An 18,306-nucleotide genomic window follows, 5' to 3' on the forward strand; every position below is an offset into this window, starting at 1 on the left:
TTAATACCTGCTTAAAGGTAATTTTCAAATAGTACCTTTATCTAAGAGAACACATTTGCTAATTTACTGATATAACTGTAAGGAGAGTCTACATCATTTTACTAGAACTGCTCCTGCATGTGAAAATTACTTGCAGCCATTATGTAGTTTTACAATCTTACGTTACATTCTTTGGCCCATTTACTGCCAATATCTGATCTATATGTAAAGTGCTAATTGGGTAGTCATGGTTAAAACGTGAGATTTTACTGATATAAAGTAGAACCTAGTAGTCAGTATTATTACGGCATAAAATTAGTTGAGAACGTTGCTTTATCAACTTGTCATGGTTTACTTTAGAAGACTAAAACCACGAAACAATACAGCACCTTCAGAGGACTGAAGTAAAAAAGATCAATAAATGAATAATAATAAGTATAATAATGAAAAGAGAGAGGGACTGAGCAACAGGACCTATTTAATATGATGCAGTGTCTCTGTACTAGAAACTGTTTTGCTGCCCTACACATTTTTTTTCTCAATTATTAATGGAAAGCCTTTGCTGACAACACAGAAATCAAGCCCTTCTTAAAATCGCTGACCAGCTTTCTGTTTGTTTGTTTGTTTGTTCTGGTATTTCCACAGTTTATCTTTGGTGATGACGAGCACAACGTCTTTGAGGCTGAAAGACCTTCTTGTCATCATGCTGATCTTTAGCTCCATCAATGCTGGGGACACTAATGATGCTAAAGTTGGGGTCTGACTTGCTGATTCCAAAATATCAACTATCTAGACTCCTAAGCTGTGGACTGTACTGAGAAAGACTCTTTTCAGATCATGAAACATTTGATGTATGTCTTACAACAGAGAAATTGATAATGGACACAGAAGGAGGAACTTGCCCAGTTTGTGGGTGCTTTTATGGCATTAGGGTCACTATAAATGACACAAGCAAGATAAAAAAACAAGTTAAAACTGTACTAAATTATTCTACGCTGATGATATATTCTCTGCAAACATGGTTTTGGTTTGTGAAGTCTTTAATGTACCTGGGGGGGGAAGGCTATTGAGCCCAGAAGGAGGTTATCTTTCACTTCGCCTTTCATTCAAGGATTTACATCCCTGAACTCAAGTACTACAAGGAGATCTCTATATGTTCTGTTGTAACATTGTTCTTTTTTTTTAACAGACAAATCTCTGTTTGTTGTCCTCCGTGTATATTTTCTGCACTGGAAAACATTTTAAGGAAATCCAGTTTTCGATTTCAGTGACAGACATTGACCACTAGATGTCAGCGAAGCCCATGAAATCTGGAAATAATAATTTCCACAAGTCATGTAAAAAAAAAAGTACCATATATAGATTTGAGTTATTTCTTTTTCACCACAGAGTAGCAGAAAAATAATATGATAGTAAGCATCTGCTAGCAGTTTTCCAGCTTGTTAAAAATAGTTCTTTACATTTCCAGCTGGTGCCACTTAAAAGTGGAATACAATATTAGATTCTTCCCAAGGCAGAAGTGTATATTTCATTGTGCTGACTCAAGCTGATTTGTGAGCCCATCGCTGTTCCTCTCCCTTATTCCTCGTTCTCATCTGTATCTCTCCCTCTGGTTAGATTTGGGTTGCCTCTTTCCTCCCCGTCTTCCTTCTCAGTTCTTCCTCCTCTGACCTTTCTGCTCCTTTGTACGTTCAGTAATTTCCTGGAATGTCTGGTTCTGTCACATAGATTTACAGGACATAGCCAAGGCCAAATTATGTAGGCTGATCTTAGGCGGGCAGGAAGGACTGTTACATAATCATGTGGCTTCTCTGTTGTCTTTTACTCTATTTATAGAGAAAAAATATATAAAGGATTGCAGTGTACCTAAAGTAAAAACCAAAATGTCCCCCTTTTATCAATTATGTCTTTTGTGGATATTTGTTACAGCAAGTTAAATCAGAAACGGCCCACAGACTAATCAGATTTGGATCATTGGTCACATTTACGCTAAAGTCTAAATAGAATTCAGCAAGTTTGTTTTACGTTGCATTTTAGGGACTTGCTGTTTTCTTGAAAACGCCTGCAGGGTTCCTCCTGCTGTGATTGAAATCTGAGCTCTTTTGCTCAGATGGGAATCCTCTTTTGGGTTGTGTTTGGATTCTGGTCTGAGGCTTGTGTTGGTGGTGGGAGAGCGGCCTCAAAGAATCGTCTGGTCTTTTATCAGCAGGGCTCCTTCTGCTGCCCAGTGATGTTCATAGATGCCACTTTTAGACAAGAAAAGTGTGGGTCAAGATAAGCAACGAGTCAGTTCACAATTTCTTTTTCACTGCTTGGCAAATTTACACAAAAATGGTGCTGATTATTTTTGTATATACTTTTTTTAATCTTAAAATAACAGTGTAATATTTATAATATAATATAATTGTTTGCTGTTCCCTGAGGAAAATCCTTTGGACATTCTACAGTTAATGCGTGCGCTGTTCCTGTTTGCTCCAACCACAAGCCCAGCGTAGATCGCAAAAATAAGTGGGTAGAACAGAAACTCCTCCCTTTCTGGTATAATGTGGAAACTCTGAGTCTGATTGAGGTTCTGTGTCTTTGCTCCTTCATGGCGTCTCAGAAAGTTTGCTCGCTCCGCTGCTGCACCGCAAAAATATCTGGCCATGGAGAGTAAAGCACAACAATGTTTCTACGAGGGGAGTAATAAAATTAAGAAATGGCACAAAACCTTTAGAGTGTGAAAAAGACTGGTAATTCACAACAAGACTAGCTGTGAACACACGTGTCTTTTAATTAAGCCTTTCATAGACTTTGCCATTGTTGTGACTTCTGATCATTCACATCTTGAGTATTTTATTACTGCCTTCTGAAGAATTGTGTAATTTGGTAAGGACCAATATCATAGTTCATGGGATTTGTTTTCATTTACAGAAAAAAAATATTTACACACACTCTATTAAAAGACACATTATTACTGCAAAACATTAAAATTGACTACACCTTTTTCAGAACAATTAGGATTATCGAAATTATTTCTATTTGCTAAATGCCAAAATAATGAGAGGTTTTGTAGATTATTTTTTTTTACTGTAAATGAGGAATGGACCAAAAATCCTGCACACTATTTTTAGGAATTCACAAAAACGTCATAAAGTTTGAAGGCAATGCTATCAAAAAAATAATAATAATAACAATTGAAATGTATGAAAACTTCTAACTTTGAAGTAATAAAAAAAAATCGAATTATTTTTGCCTTTACTAAATAGAAATTATCTTGTGAATCCTAACTGATATGAAGTTCAGATTCTGGGTGAAAATAAATAAAAATTTTATATATAAACTTGTTTATGTGATGTAAAACGTGAGAGTCTGAAGATATTTTGTTTCAAAACATCGAAAGGCAGAGGGAGACTATACGCTGTTTGTCCCACAAATTGCAGATAAAAGAAAAAGAATCTGTTTTCTTCTCTGTCAAACACGCTGCTATCCCAAAATCTTCTCAAAACATGAGTGACAGGAAGCTTTGAATTCTAAAAAAGCTTAGACTTGTGTTTCTACATATTTTTATTTGTGAGATATAGCGGGTTAAAAACATGCTTCAGCTTTCGGGGAATATTTTAGATTGAATTTATACCAAATTCAATGGGAGGCGAGGTGTGGGTTCTATATTCTCCGGAGGGATCTTACATTAAAACATTAACCATACCCTGATGACAGACACGTTTAAGAAATGGGGCAAAATGCCAACAATTTTGATCAAATAAATTTTTGGGAGGTTGCTTGAGGTTGTTTGGCCAAAGTCAATTAATTACGCACTCTAGCGACGATGGGAATCACTTTATTTTAGTGAAATGTGTCAAAAAAATTCCAAAAACTTTAACTTGTGATTCCATAAAGTCCATTTTAACGTTTTGCAGTGTGCCTTCCTGAAATAAGTGTTACGTTCTAAAGAGCACAATTTTTCCATTGACATTTTTATTTTATTTTAGAATCTCCTCAGTTTGTCCAGTTTTTTGTTTCTTTAAAAAAACTTTTTTTTTTCTTTTGCTTTGTTTCTGACTCACTCCTCAAATGTTCCCAAGCATTTCTCTTACCAACATGCCACCGTGTAATTACTTGTGTGGTGGTGCTCTGCTTAGTGGTTTAGTGTTTCCTCTGACAGATTGAACCCAGCAAGGTAGTTCTCCTGAGGCTGTCCAACAGAACTGGTTCCTCTAGTCATGCATGCCTTCCTGCCGCAGTGTGGAAGAAACAGTTAGCTGTTGAAGAACCTGAGGGAGGGGGGACTAATAAGTCTTTAAGATCCAGCCCCCACATTCCTAATCTCTCTCTGGACTATAAAACACAGAGCCCCAAGAGTTCAGCTCCTCCTCTAGCTCCTGCTCCTCCCTCTGTGTTTGTTTTGTGGCCCATTTTTTTCTACTTTAGAGTAGAAGAGCAGGCTGACGGGGACATACCATTCTTCAACCACAGGGGAAGTCATCAAAGCAGCTGTGAGTTTTTGGGCTTACAGCTCACTTCCTCCACCCCCACTGCAGTTTTTGCCTGTGAGCTGTTCCGAGGTGGAGCGGGGAGGATGGAGGAGGTTCAGAGGAGAAGAGAGAGAGAGAGTCAGCAAAGCATTTGAGAAACCAGCTGATCAGAGCTGAGGTATTCTGCCACGGAGGGACTTGTCAGCGTGACTGGAAATTACTAAAAGGCGAAGACGGAGAAGCAGGGTTAAAAAAAAAGAGAGAGATGAGATGAAAGAGAGATGTTTTCTTCTCTTCATGTGAATCTGGCAACTCATGAAGAGATGTGAGAGGGGCGGAAATCTGAAGAAGAGAGTGAGAGGTGTACTGGAAGCCAAGCCCTGGTTACTGGTGAGTCAGCTGGAGGCTGGGGAACTTCGTCGAATAAGGAGCGATGTCTTGGCTGTCTCCGGTGTCGTGGGCCAAATGGACGTGGACGGCGGTGCGAGGGGGAGAGGAGGATGGAGAAGGGCAGGAGGCCAACGAGGAAAGGGAGCAGTGGGGAAGGAGAGAAGAGGAAGAGGAGGAGGAGAGATCTCAAGGCAGCAGGCAAGTGTTGTGCTGAAGCCCCGAGACTCCAGGCGGAGTGGTTCACATCGTCAGCACTGGAGGAGGGGGGACTTCTGTCCATGTGCCTCTAACCTACTGGATTGGGAATCTAAATTTTAGTGACATATTGGTCGAGACATTTTGTGAAGTGCTGGCTCTGTTGGGTTTGTGCTTTAAATTGTCCCTAACTGTCTTTCTTTTGCTTCATAACACCAACCCTATTTCTAACAGACACTCAAATTCATAGAGAATTCACTCAAAACCTGCAAGCACATGCTGAAATCATCAGTGTCTGTGCCTCGTGTATACAGTGATAACATTATCTCTGCCTTTGTTCCAACGTCATACAAACATGACGACTACTTTCAGAAGACTTCCACCTTTCCATTCCTGCACTGATCAGTTCCCTGTGTCAATATATTGACCTTCGGGGCTTTCTAAATTGATTACATTACAGAGATAAATCTGATTTAATCTGTGCTGTAAATTGTCGGCGTCGAGAATGGCGCATATATCTTAAAAGGCTGCATGTTTTATATTTTCTTCGGCATTTCTCGTGTCATAAACTGTATTGTTCTTAGAGTGTGACAGGAAATAGTAGGCTGTCCTACATCTACTTCCTCTTCCTTTATGTATGCGTTACTTTGGCTTTGGTTACTCTTCCTCCTGTAGTTTCAGAGTATGTAGTATAGTGTTACAATGTTTCTACAACGACGAAGAGTGAAGTTAAGCTCAGCATAGGTCAGTTTGGTCCATCAAATAAAAGGGTAATACGTTTGAGGTTTTATTTTTGTATAGATTTTACCAGCACAAGGGGTTTTGCAAAATGATGCAAAGCTTTACAAAAATACATATGCTGACTGATTACATAATAGTCACAAAACAAAGGATTTTTGCTTTTAAAGCTTTTAAGTGTGTTTTTATGATAAATTCTTGCATAATAACAATAATAGTACAGCTATTTTAGTTTGAGGAGAAAATGCATCACAACCACTGGCTCTCGGTGTTCTTAATGTGATCATTGCCCTTGGAGTTATGTAATAGTTTTTCTGCTTTCTCTCATGTTTTCATGTGCTGCAGCTCGGACTCTGAGGGTCATTTTGACACCCCTGAAGCAGCGACTCCCGTCCGCGCCCCTCAGCCCGTCCCGGGAGAGCTGGAGAACAACACCACCAATGCAGGCAAAGCAGGTGAGGCCGCTGCAGTGCAACAACAGGCAGAAGGAGAGGAAAAAGAAAACAAAAACAGGAGAAGAGCAGCCGAGAGGCTGGCCTGACGGCAACATCTGTGACTCTCCAGGAAACCTGGAGGTTTTTATTAACATTTCAGAAATCTCAGCAATCTAAGGGAAGTGCATGTTCAAATACGTTGGGCACTATTCCTTTTTTCTCAAGGTTGCCATGGAAACAAGAGTCATTTGATGTTGAACTAACTATTCAGGCGGGACATCATCTTAAACAAAAGAAAAAATGCTGTTGTTCATGAAAAATCCTAACTTTGAGTCGGAAATGTGATGACACTATAGCTGCATGATGTCATTTATTTCAAAAATGCAGCAAGATATAAATAATTTTTTTGTTTTTTAAGAATTTATACCTTTTTAAATTCATATATCAATGTATCCTATTGTATTATAGAGAATCCATGTAGTGTTTGCTAAAGGTAAACAAGGTTATTTAACTCCTGAGCAGGCAGTGAACTGCCTCCTGTGTACCTGGTATTTAAGCTGAAATGCACATAGTTTTTATTTTGGATTGTTTTTGGGTGTGATCACGTCTGATGCTCTGTCTCTGTCATTTGATTCGCTAAGAGGAGGGGCTTGTGGAGGAGTGTGGGAATGACCTTTGCTCCAGAATTCAACAGGTTGAACAAAAGGTCTGAGCTTTGGTTAGCTCTGCTTTGTGCTGGACACCCAACAGAGGTCACAGCGCCGTGACGTAGCATGTCAGAACGTGTTTTTAGGAGGTTTGTTTAGAGGGTTTATTGCAATGTGTGTGAGGCTGCTGCTGGTTCAGAAAAACTAAACCCTTCCTGTAAAACAGCCCCAGCAACATTTTCTAAAGGTGAGGTATCTAATCAGAAAGAAGAAAATAAATTGCTTTAGCAACATTATTATTAAGACTGGTTGGATATGACTAATTTCTGGAGGTTTTCTTGTCATGGTGGTTAATAATGAGCTAAATTTACCTTCTGGGGACATTTGAACAGCATTTGTGTTTTTTAGCTGCTTTTTGTTTTTATGTTTTTAAAAAACTCTGAAAAAAGTGGATTTTTGTTTTTCAGAAATTTGCACAGAATTTCAGAAAAACAACGCGCCAGTCAAGAATTGTTTTTCTAGTGTGATTAACTCGGGCTGCTTTGTTGCTTCAGGACCTGGAAGGTCGGCTCATCACACTCAAGCTCACTTAGGGTTATGCAGCAAAACAACAATTCAGATTACACCAGCAAGTACAATTCTGAGTGTTTCAAATGAAAAAGGTCTCAGAGTGATGTAGTCAAAGTCCAGACATAAATCGGATGGATATGCTGTGGGATGACTGATTGTTTATGCTTGAAAACCCTCCAATGAGGCTGAACTAAAACTATCCTGCAGAGGGGTTCAACATCTTGCTCTCTCTCTTGTGTGATTGAAAAATACTCTTTACCAGGTATCACAAACACTTGATGCCAGTTGTTTTAGCCCAGAGTGGCACAATCAGTTATGAAGGTTCGGGAGCAAATTAATTTTTCACATAAAGCCAGGTTGGATTGGATAGATTTTTCCAATAATAAAAATAAATTATAAAATAAAAACCGTGCTTTGTATTCAATAAGGTTTTCTTTATCTGATCTAACATGTTTACTTATTTGAAAGGTAGTTGTGACAAAGGGGGCAAATACTTTTTCACAGTACTGTGTTACTGATTATTCAAGTGTGTAAGGGAATGCACGTGTGTTTGGGATTATGTTAGGGTGTGAACTCTTGCTACACAGCATGGTGACATAAAGCTGGTTAAAGCAGAGCAGGGTCTGCTCGTCTCTAGGCAACATGGTGTTGTATGAACAGAGCGATGATGATGATGATAATGACAGACATGCTGAAATATGCTGCACTGTCAAAATGTTCCCTGGAGCCAGCATTCGCACCGCTCTGTTATTTTTCTGCAAGACGTAACACAAGATAAGCGAAGGTCTGTTTTGTTTTGTGTTTTCGAAATGGTTTACTTTTGCTTTAATATCGTGGCACTCATAGTAAGACATCACCATGGCAACAGCAGCAACTAGAACAGTTGGCTGGTGAGTAACCTGCTTTCAGTCAACCAATCAGATACCAACAACACCCGAGTTTACATGTGATTGCAGAAATTCACTAGCAGCATGTCGACGCTTGAAGTATGATAGTTCTGTGAAATAATTTTTTTGGTTTTGTTTCTTCTTCAGATTTGGAGCAGGAGGAGAACCTGATAGTGTCTGTTCCTGTCCGGGATCCAGAAACTGCACTGGGCCACAACATGGGTCAGGATGAGCCTGTAGTCCCTGTGGGAGATCAGCTCGAAATAAATGTGCAAAATCAAGACCAAGATCAAGCAGAGCAGCCCTCAGAAAACTTGGATTCTTTTCCCGGTCCTGATTCAGCCTCACTGAAGGAAGAAACTCAAAGCACAGCTCTCCTTTCTGAGCCTTTTGAAGAGACAAACTTCCTCCATGAAGAAGACCCAGTCGCAGATCTGGCCCCAGTTCCAGATACTACTTTGGTGCCAGAATCAGACTCTGTTCCAGTTAGGGAACCTTCAGTCCCAGATCCTACTTTTATTCCAGAACCAGACTTTGTTCCAAGCAATGAACCTTCAGTTCAGAATCATACTTTTGTCCCTGAACGAGACTCAGTACCAAGCCGTGAACCTGCAGCATCAAGTGCTTCACAGCCTCCCGAGGAGAAACCTGTTGCTGATCTAGAGGAACATCACAGCAATCTCCCCAGCCTTGCAGAACCTACTCAAAAGACAAAAACCAGCAAGTCCAAGCCTCCATCCTTCAAAATAAAGGCTCCAGTAAGTCCTCCTCCTCATACAGATGAGGAACAAGAACTCCCTGTTCACAAGGCTACATACAACTTTGACCTCGACCAACTGGACGACAGCTTCAACCCTTTCACCAGTGGTGGATCCAAAATCCAGAACTCTCCTCCACCGTGTGGTTCAAGCTCTCCCCCCAGGCTAGAACCACTTGGGAGCTCATCATCTGCTTGTGAGTCCACCAAAAAAGCTCAAGGAGACTCAGAAATTATAGATCAGTCTTTAGAGGCCAAGCCTGTGGTGCTGGAGTTTGGTCTGGGTGAAGGAATTGTTAGAAAGCCCCCTAAAAAGAAATTAGGAGGGAAAAGGACAACCAGCAAGACTGCTGCAAAGGAGCAGAAACCAAAAGACTCTGAGACTTTTTGCGAACCAGCACCAGAAGCGACGCAACCTGAACCGGTGTTAGAAACGGCACCAGAACCGCTTCCCCAATCTGTTTCCGAGCCTGTTTCAGAACCTGTAACAGACTCCTCTGCACCTCTGAATCTGGACGATGTTCCTATTCCCAAAACCGGAACTTATAACTTTGACCCCAGTCAATGGGACGACCCAAACTTCAATCCATTTGGTAGCAACAGCAAAGTGAGCAGCTCTCCTGTGCTGCCAAAGGGCTCATACAGCTTCGACCCAGACAACTTCGATGACCAGCAAGGGTCCATAGACCCTTTTAAAGCATCAAAATCCCTGAACAACGAGGATTTGTCCAGCAGCACCGCCCAACCTGAGACAAAGGTAAAAGATCAAGGCAAACAGAAGGCAAGACAGACCCCTGGGGAAAAGAAAGCGAAGCAGATTCCAAAGAAAAACAAAGAGAGAGCATCCACGTAAGTCTCCTTTTGCACAAAATATTACAAGACCGTAGTCCAACAAGCTTCATATTCAGTCATTTTCTTGCACCGCCTTGCAAAGGTATTCAGACCCCTTGAAACTTCTCACACCACAAACTTCAATGACTATCATAGGGATTTTATGAGGCAGGCCAACACAACACAAGACGCTTGTGTATAATTGTTCAATGGTTTTCTATTTTTTTCCAAATGAAAATCTAACCAGTGTGACATCCAGCAACAATGAGTCAGTACTTTTCTAGGACTGTTGCTTCGTCGAGTTAGGGCTATTCTGTTGGTCTATGTCCCTACCAGTGTTTAAAACTGCTCCCACACTTTTAAATTTTTTGTCAGTGAAAAAAATTAAAACACCAAATCGTCTTTGTTCCATACTTTATAAAATTTCAATAAAATGCACTCAAGTTTGTGGTTGTGATGCGACAAAATGTGACCAAGTTCAGGGAGTACAAACACCATTTCAAGGCATTGTGTAGGTCTGATCTGGCTCTTCCTTGGACTAATTGACTGCTAACAATAATATGCATACCAAAAGATACTTTGAAGGCACAGAGAATACTCTGCATACCAAGCTACTAATAAACTGAGACATAAATAGATTGGTAATGTGCTTAGAGCTGCAGTGATTAGCTGCATATGCTTGAACTTTAATCTACCAGCTAAGTAACTAACATGCTGACACCTTTTACTCACTCATACCCTCTTCCTTTGTCTCTCGACCTTCTTTATCCTCCATGGCTCCCTTGTCGAAACCCTCCCTGCTTTATCCCCCTCACCCTCCATCTTTCCTCGTGTTGTGTGTCGCACAATCCCCCAAAATCTTTACTTTTGTTCGTCCACTTTTATCGACCTCAGGACATCTGAGCAAGTCAAGTTTCTCTGTTTTCTGTTGTAAGTACTCTCTCTATCAAGGCATGATTCCACTCATTCTCATCGGTGCATGTTCAGTGTCTGTACTGATTGTTGGCATCAAGGTTTTTATCCTCATCATATACTTTAGCGTTCTAATTTGCTGTATTTCTTAGCACGATTTTTCCATTTGTCTTGCTAAATCTCATATTTATGTCCATAGAAAACAGGAACAATAATAACCTTTCAAGGATTAAAAAAAAACAAAAAACAAATTAATATTTTCTCATTTGCTTGTTTTGCAGGAATTCCTGTAAAGTCCAGAAATATGATGAAAGCGAGTCACTAGTCCTCGATGTTTGTAGTCAGGTAATTTTTTTTTTCTGTCTGGTTGCTTCACTGGGAATGTTTTACCTTACTGTAGCAACACTGCAGTGTTCTTTATTCAGCTGCTGTGCAACCTCTTGGCCTCAGCATACTTTTACACACACACACAAACACACACGCCCACACACACACACACACACACACACCCCATCACACTGAGTTACACAAGTTGAGTGAGGCATCAGTAGTGTTTGCAGCGCTGCGGTCCACTCTTGGCATGATGACAGAGCTGTGACTTATCACTCTGCAGTCAAATATTACTCTGGTGCGCTCATGCCCTCAATTATATCACATCCTGGAGAAAGAAGATTTATAGCTAAAGGGAACTGTTTATAATTAAGGTCACCTGTCAAGACCAAGGGGCTGTAACCTTAAGTCATGAATTACAAATTAAACCTTCCTGGATGCCCATCAATTTTAAAAAGGTGGAGTGTAAATACGAAGTGCTTGTGTTACATTACTTTATAGTATTTTTTTTACCTCTAAATGAATAAATGTTCAATAATTTCATGCAAAAAAAATTTTGAAAATTCATCTCAACAGCAAAAAAAGATGATATTTGAAGGCTTTTTTTACACATCTATACTAGGAGAGGCAACAAGGTGGAGAGCACCACAGTTAGGGATCTGATATTAAACATGTAGAAAGTAAACTCGACTGTAATAAAGTTGATGTAATAAAGTCCCTCTATTAATTCCAGGGGGAAGACGAAGTGCTGGTTCAGACCCCGGAGATCACTCAGCGGGTTCATCACGCCACAGATGAGGAGAAACTGGCCTCCACAGGCCTGATTGGCCAGACGGCCGACAGTCAGGAAGAGAGAGAGGAGCAGGAATGCAATAAAGTAGCTGTGAAGAAACAGCCGTCCAGCGATTTACCTGCTGTAGATCGTAAGTTCAACAGGGAGAAATATGCAGAAATTCTCCTCAGAGGACTCGAAAGTTTATAAAACAATCATGATATGGAATGAAGCAACACCCAATATTAATCATATTAAGAGATGCATAATATTGTATGTTAAAAATGTAGCATTGACTGTATTAAATGTGCGAGTTGAAAATGTCAAACGTTTCTCAGGAGCTGCTTTTTAGAGTGTCAGACTGCAAAGATAAAACAGCAAAAGATTCTGTTACAGATAAAATAACACTATAAGTGAAGAAAAACAGCTTCCTACATCTCTACATCAGGACAGATCTTTTTAAGTTGTGCATGTATTGTTTTAGTTTAATTTAGTTGTTTAGTGAAAGCAAGATATAAGCTACTCAGTTATTTGTTTTTGAGTTGGTAAAGTTAATTTGACATATTTTAACATTGTGGGCTAAAAAGAAAAACTACAACTTCAGTTTTTATTGATGGATACAATAAATACAACCCACAGTTATTTCTCTGATGTTGTTTTTTTTTTAATGTCCAGAGATCAAGATTACAGATCATCTGCCAGAGGAGGACACCTTCAGCGTGAAAGATGATATGGTAAGTGCTGCAAAGCGACCACATGTATTATTCAGTGTGACTGGTTTCTTCTGCATCAGTTGTTTTTGATCTCCATAGTCTGTTGAAAAATTTTTCAAGGTGACTTCCTGACACCACATGTATACCACACAGACTACACAAATTAAGCAGCCGTTTTAACCGAGTCGTATTCATAGAGGCCTGGTGAAATATTTTCCTGCTCCACTGCATTTTGAATTGTTTACCAAGTGTGAATGTTATTGAGTGCTCCCGCATCGGCTCATATTAGAGTTTGTGATCTTCCACAGACTGATTTTTCAGTGCACCAGACTGCAAAACTGAGCAGCCGTGACGACCCTGACCCGGCAGCCCTATCACAGGACGGCGTCCCTCTGACCGAGATGGACAAAGCTGCGGTGCTGACCCTGATCAGAGAGGAGGTATGTCGCTCCCACATGCACAAACACAGAGATACTGAGCGCCCAAAATGAAACTTTAGTAAGTTTAACTTACTTTTTGGTTCACAATATCACTCCATATTTTGAATCTATCTATTTCCTTTAAAACAGATCATCACTAAAGAGATTGAGGTCAACGAGTGGAAACAAAAATATGAGGAGAGCAGAGCGGAGGTTATGGAAATGAGGTGAGAAGCTTTTGTTTCGATGAGAATTTTCCTTCCTTTTCCAGAACGATACTATTTTAAAAAATGCTAAAATAATACAAGGGATTTAAAAACAATGTTAACACTGGGCTGCTTTTTGTTTGACAGGAAAATAGTTGCAGAATATGAAAAAACAGTTGCCCAGATGATTGGTAAGTTGCTGCCCCCTGCTGGTGGATATTTCTTCATACTCTTTTTTTTTTTTTTTTTTTTTGTTCCTCAAACTTTTAAGCTAAAATATGTATATTTTGTCTCTGTGGTCCCTAGAAACATGTTTAATAATCAATAATAAGCTACATCTCTAAAATTTGTAAAGTCACAAAGCGGTGTTGGCAGCAGATTGGACTGGGTTTTAGCACAACAAATATTTTAAAGTATGTCACTTTAAAATGAAGAGCACAAGCAAACACCTGGTATCTCCCTTTGTTTCCTCCTGCCTGAATGCTGCCAGCATCACCTCTCACTTGTTTTTGTGACCTTTCACCTGCGCTCTAGTCTTCAGGAAGCACATGATCAGTTACACTGAGGTCAAGTTACTAAGTTCAGTTAGCTAACCAGTGGAAGGTTTTTAATGTCCACTTCTACTGGGACATCGCAATACAACTAAGGGCCATGATTTTGCTAATCTCTTCTGTGAATCAGAAAAATTTTAAGCTTTGTTTTATGTTTCAACCCAAAACCTGCATGCATTTTTACTGGGATCTTATGCAACAAGTTAGTGAGCGTGAATTGGAATAACTGTTAACTTTTTTTTTGTTAATGAATTAAAATCTGAACAAGCCCTTATCAAATAGTAAAGGAGAAGATTAAATCATGGTTTAGTTATAAAACAACCCATTAATGTAGTGTTGAATGAACTTTGAATGAACCAGTCACTCAAACTGGGAACTCTGAGGAGGAGGAATTTATCAGAGAAGCAGCCAACTCTGGAGGAGCTGCAGAGATCTACCAGTTCAGTTTAAAGGACAATTATTAGTTATACTTTTTCAACAAATCAATCAATCAAGTTTATTTGTGTAGCACATATCAGCAACAAGGCTGTTCAAAGGGCTTTACATCATAAAATCACAAAAATACAAAGTCATAGAAGACACCACACAGTCAACAATTGAGAAAACCAGCAATTACATTCTGTCAGGTCCCATCATTACACATCAAAATGTTGGTCAGTGTTTCATTTCTTATGGTTCAAAAGCAACTCTGGACAGGAGGGTTTTAGTCTAGATTTAAAGAAACTCAACCTAAATCAACTGAAGACTTGAAGATTACAGTTTAGAAATGCATTGATGTTTACTGAGCTCTTGCACAAAGAAAATGGGCACAAAAATTAGTCTCTAGCAATAAAAAGCTACAACTACATCAAAGATTTCAATGCAAATGCACACTGCACCTTTAAGTTTTTAATGGTAAAACATTTTGACACCACATGAAGTTTTTGGTTGTGACATAAAATATTAAAACACTCAAAGAGTATGAATGCAGTTATTTATCATCATGTACTCAGTAGTATAAGGACACTGAAAGTTTGCCAAGATGCTCTTTACTTAACCCATCACATGATCTTAGACAGTAGCATGCATTCTGAAGCTATCACTTGTTTTCTTGCAGAGGATCAGCAGCAGAACAAGAGCCTCTCCTCCAGTAAGTCAGTCAGGCAGCTGACGTTGGAGCGCGATCAGGCCGTGGCCGACCTGAACTCTGTGGAGAGATCCTTCGCAGATCTCTTCAGGAGGTATGAGAACATGAAGGGAGTCCTGGAGGGCTTCAAGAAGGTTGGTTATGAATATTCTCAGATGTAGAGCAGAGTTGTGTGACGTAAACATCCACTGACACGCCTTTTAAACGTGCATTCAGAATGAGGAGGTGTTGAAGAAGTGTGCGCAAGATTACCTACTTCGTATCAAGCAGGAGGAGCAGAGATATCAAACCTTAAAACTCCATGCTGAGGAGAAACTGGACAAGTAAGATTTACTTACTTACTTAAATCTTTACGATGAGGCATAACATTTGCCTTCATTTAGTTTTATCCTCTTGTTGTTAACGTCCTCCCTGTCAGGGCCAATGAGGAGATAGCCCAGGTACGCGCAAAGGCTGATACCGAGAGCGTGGCGCTGAATGCGAGCCTGAGGAAGGAGCAAATGAGGGTGGAGTCCCTTGAAAGAGCTGTCCTTCAAAAGGTATGGAGACTGTAAAAAAAAATATACAGCAGATCTACTTCACTTTGTGAGTCTGTACTCTGGGGACGCTAGAAGACCACTTTGTGCATTGTTAGAGGGAAATATAGATTTTGTATTGTGTTTCTCAACTATTAGTGTGAGAAAAGATGCTTAGTGCAATGTGTGTCAGCATTAGTGCATGACTGTTAAAATGGTACGTAGGAATTATTAAGGGAAACAAATCAAACCCTGTAGCAATTTGTGGTTTTTGTTTCCACAACACGGTTCAAACCACTTCCAACAAGCCTCACTGGTTCCCATCACCGCTCTTTGCTTTGCTTATTTTCTTATCTAAACAGTGGTGGGGAATGTTAGATGGTTTAGATTATAAACCCTTCCAGGGAAATTGATTTCTTCTTCTCTTCTGTTAACAGTATCCAGTTCTTGATTGGATGGGGGTTTTTTATATTCATGGATTAATGTATTTATAAAGATACCTAATTTGTGAGAATTAGGTATCTAATTCCACTGGTGCTGTAAAACTAGCACTAGCATGGACACGATTTCCACGCCGTCTAAAATGCCACAATCTAATGAACAATCAATTATAAATGTGTGTCATTTGTGTTTCTCTGTTTTTATTACCTGATAGAATCAAGAAATTGAGGAACTGACCAAGATCTGCGATGAGCTGATCGCCAAGCTGGGAACAGAATGAAAGACATTCGGTGATACTCACTTCATCAGCTCCCATCTGCTCAAATTCAAGATTTTTCTTACAGCAGCATGTGATATAAATCCTCCACATCAGCACAATTTAGCACATGTTAACTGACCCAACAGGTTTGTTGCAAAAGCTACAAGATATCATCAGGTGTCTATCATTTTCACCATTATAATTACCAAATGTTTAAAGAATAAGTATCATCCTAAGATGTAAAGATTTGTTGTTGATTGTTTGTGCATTGCTGGTTTTTTTTTTTTATCTAAGAATTTCCATAATTTTTTTACTGCATGTGTTCAGGAACTGAGGGAGAGGATGACACAGTTCCTTCTTCGTCCCAGCACACTTTCATTTGAATGACTTCTGTTTGAAGGCTGCAGAAAACATATTTATACCGAGTGCCTGAACTGATTGAATTTTCTTATTTTCTCTGTAGAGTTCTTATTGCCTTTTCTTTTGATGTTGTTTATAAATATATATATATATTCGGACTTTGCTACATTACCCAAAATGTACATTGTTTTCTCTGATTTCTGAGTATGGAGCATTTCTTTGATTTGACCATATTCTTATTATGCAGTAATTTTACCCATGTGCCATATTGCTTTTTTTATTACTAAACTTTCCTGCGTGAGAAAAATCTCCCATTTTTTCTGGTTTTCTGTGAGTCAAGATGTTGCTGATGTGACTCCTTTTTTTTCTGCTTAGTTCATGGATAAACCTTAATTTTCTCGTTTCAAGCTGTTGCCAACTTGTACTGTATGCAGTATAATTCCTGTCTGATCAATATACTTTGAACTTCAATGCGTTTGCAGTGGTATGGCTTTCCCTGTGGTTCATAAGGTGTTGAAGACCTGTGTTCTAGGGAGCAGATGTTTACCTTCACGCTCGTTAAAAAACATCCCGATAATTTTGTGGTCAGAACTTGAAGGAGCTGTTCTAGTCGGCCTTGGTAAATCACAAAAAAACGACAGAAATTTGTATGAAAACCTTTTGCTTCTGCACAATCAGATGCCAAATATTACGGTGACCTGAAACGGACTTTGGTGTGACTCCATGTCCTGTCGTGATGTCGTACTTGGTCGAAGCTGCTTTTCAAAGAAAGTCCATTGTTGTGGTAAAATCTGTATATTTTATACTTAATGGAAAGAACATTCAGAGTTACGTCTCTAATATTTGTATATGTAAGAACTGAATATGTCCTGATTGTATGTAAACTGCTATATTTTGTGAATTCCTGAATAAATGGATAAGATTTAATAACATGTCAATAGTTTTTTCTAAAACTATTTAAAGGGACTGCTAGTAATTTTAAAGTGAGGTTCTGTGAAAAGGTTCAAGACAGTTAAGGGAATATCTCACAGAATCTTCATTCAGAATAAATCTAGATTAGTTTGATCTAGAAACTGAAACTAACAGATAGTCCAAGATGGGAAACATCTACCATCATAGCATTTCATTGCTTTTTGTTTTATTACTTTCTATCAGCATAGAATCCCTCATATTCTATATTCTGCATCTGTTTCACAGGGACAATCCCTGGATCCAAGCTAGTTGGCGTGTAAAAGATCATCAGTATATTAAACTATGTGTAAAAACAGCAATGCATAGGCAAAAAGAATCATTCTTTCAAAAATGAACCAAATGCTAGATCTTTGGGGTTTTTGCACACAATATCCTGAATTATAGGCCTCAGTTAACTCTGGTTTTAAAGTCCCAAGGCAGCTGTTTTCCCTCAGTCACGTGTATACCCTAAGGTGATAATTGTCTAAACATGATATCCTATTTAAATCTTTTTTATGTCAACACGGTGAATACGTTTATGTTTTGTGTAATTTCAGAAAACCAGTGTGGTTGAGTAATCTTAATGAGTTCAGGTTTTGCTGCTGGGTGTTTAGTCTGCTTCAATATTTCCTAGTTCTGAAGGAGCTTAGCTGAAACACAAACTCTTTTTTTGGTGCTTTTTTCCTAGTCTCAATCATTTAAAGCTGGAAATGTGACAAAAAGATGAAAAAGTGGTACTTTGCTACCAATTTTATTTGCAATTTTAAAAAATAAATGGTACATTATGGGCTTAGGAAAAGGTTCACACACTATTGAAGGCATTTCTAATAAATAATCTTTAAACTTGTTGCTGTAAAGCTTGCTGAACA

General features: G+C 39.1%; 1 protein-coding gene across 3 annotated transcripts; it reads left to right on the forward strand.

Moving 5' to 3' along the window:
• The first annotated feature begins 4,538 nt into the window (after positions 1-4,538).
• tacc1 (transforming, acidic coiled-coil containing protein 1) lies at positions 4,539-17,413 on the forward strand. 3 transcript variants are annotated; one of them, XR_003593560.1, is made up of 15 exons: positions 4,539-5,021; positions 6,102-6,211; positions 8,442-9,900; positions 10,777-10,812; positions 11,076-11,139; positions 11,858-12,047; positions 12,572-12,630; positions 12,918-13,049; positions 13,179-13,255; positions 13,382-13,425; positions 14,882-15,045; positions 15,128-15,234; positions 15,330-15,450; positions 16,082-16,272; positions 16,454-17,413. XR_003593560.1 is itself a non-coding variant. In XM_028002300.1 (14 exons), the coding sequence occupies exons 1-14, from the start codon at positions 4,867-4,869 to the stop codon at positions 16,145-16,147; spliced, it is 2,784 nt and encodes a 927-aa protein (XP_027858101.1). In that variant the 5' UTR covers positions 4,539-4,866; the 3' UTR covers positions 16,148-17,413. The 3 variants fall into 3 exon arrangements, 2 of the variants coding, with proteins under 2 accessions (XP_027858101.1, XP_027858103.1); XM_028002300.1 differs by having other exon boundaries at positions 16,082-17,413; XM_028002302.1 differs by lacking the exon at positions 10,777-10,812 and having other exon boundaries at positions 4,542-5,021; positions 16,082-17,413.
• The last annotated feature ends 893 nt before the right edge of the window (positions 17,414-18,306 follow it).

This window comes from Xiphophorus couchianus, chromosome 20 (genome assembly GCF_001444195.1).
Source record: "Xiphophorus couchianus chromosome 20, X_couchianus-1.0, whole genome shotgun sequence".
In the NCBI taxonomy this organism is placed as follows: domain Eukaryota; kingdom Metazoa; phylum Chordata; class Actinopteri; order Cyprinodontiformes; family Poeciliidae; genus Xiphophorus; species Xiphophorus couchianus.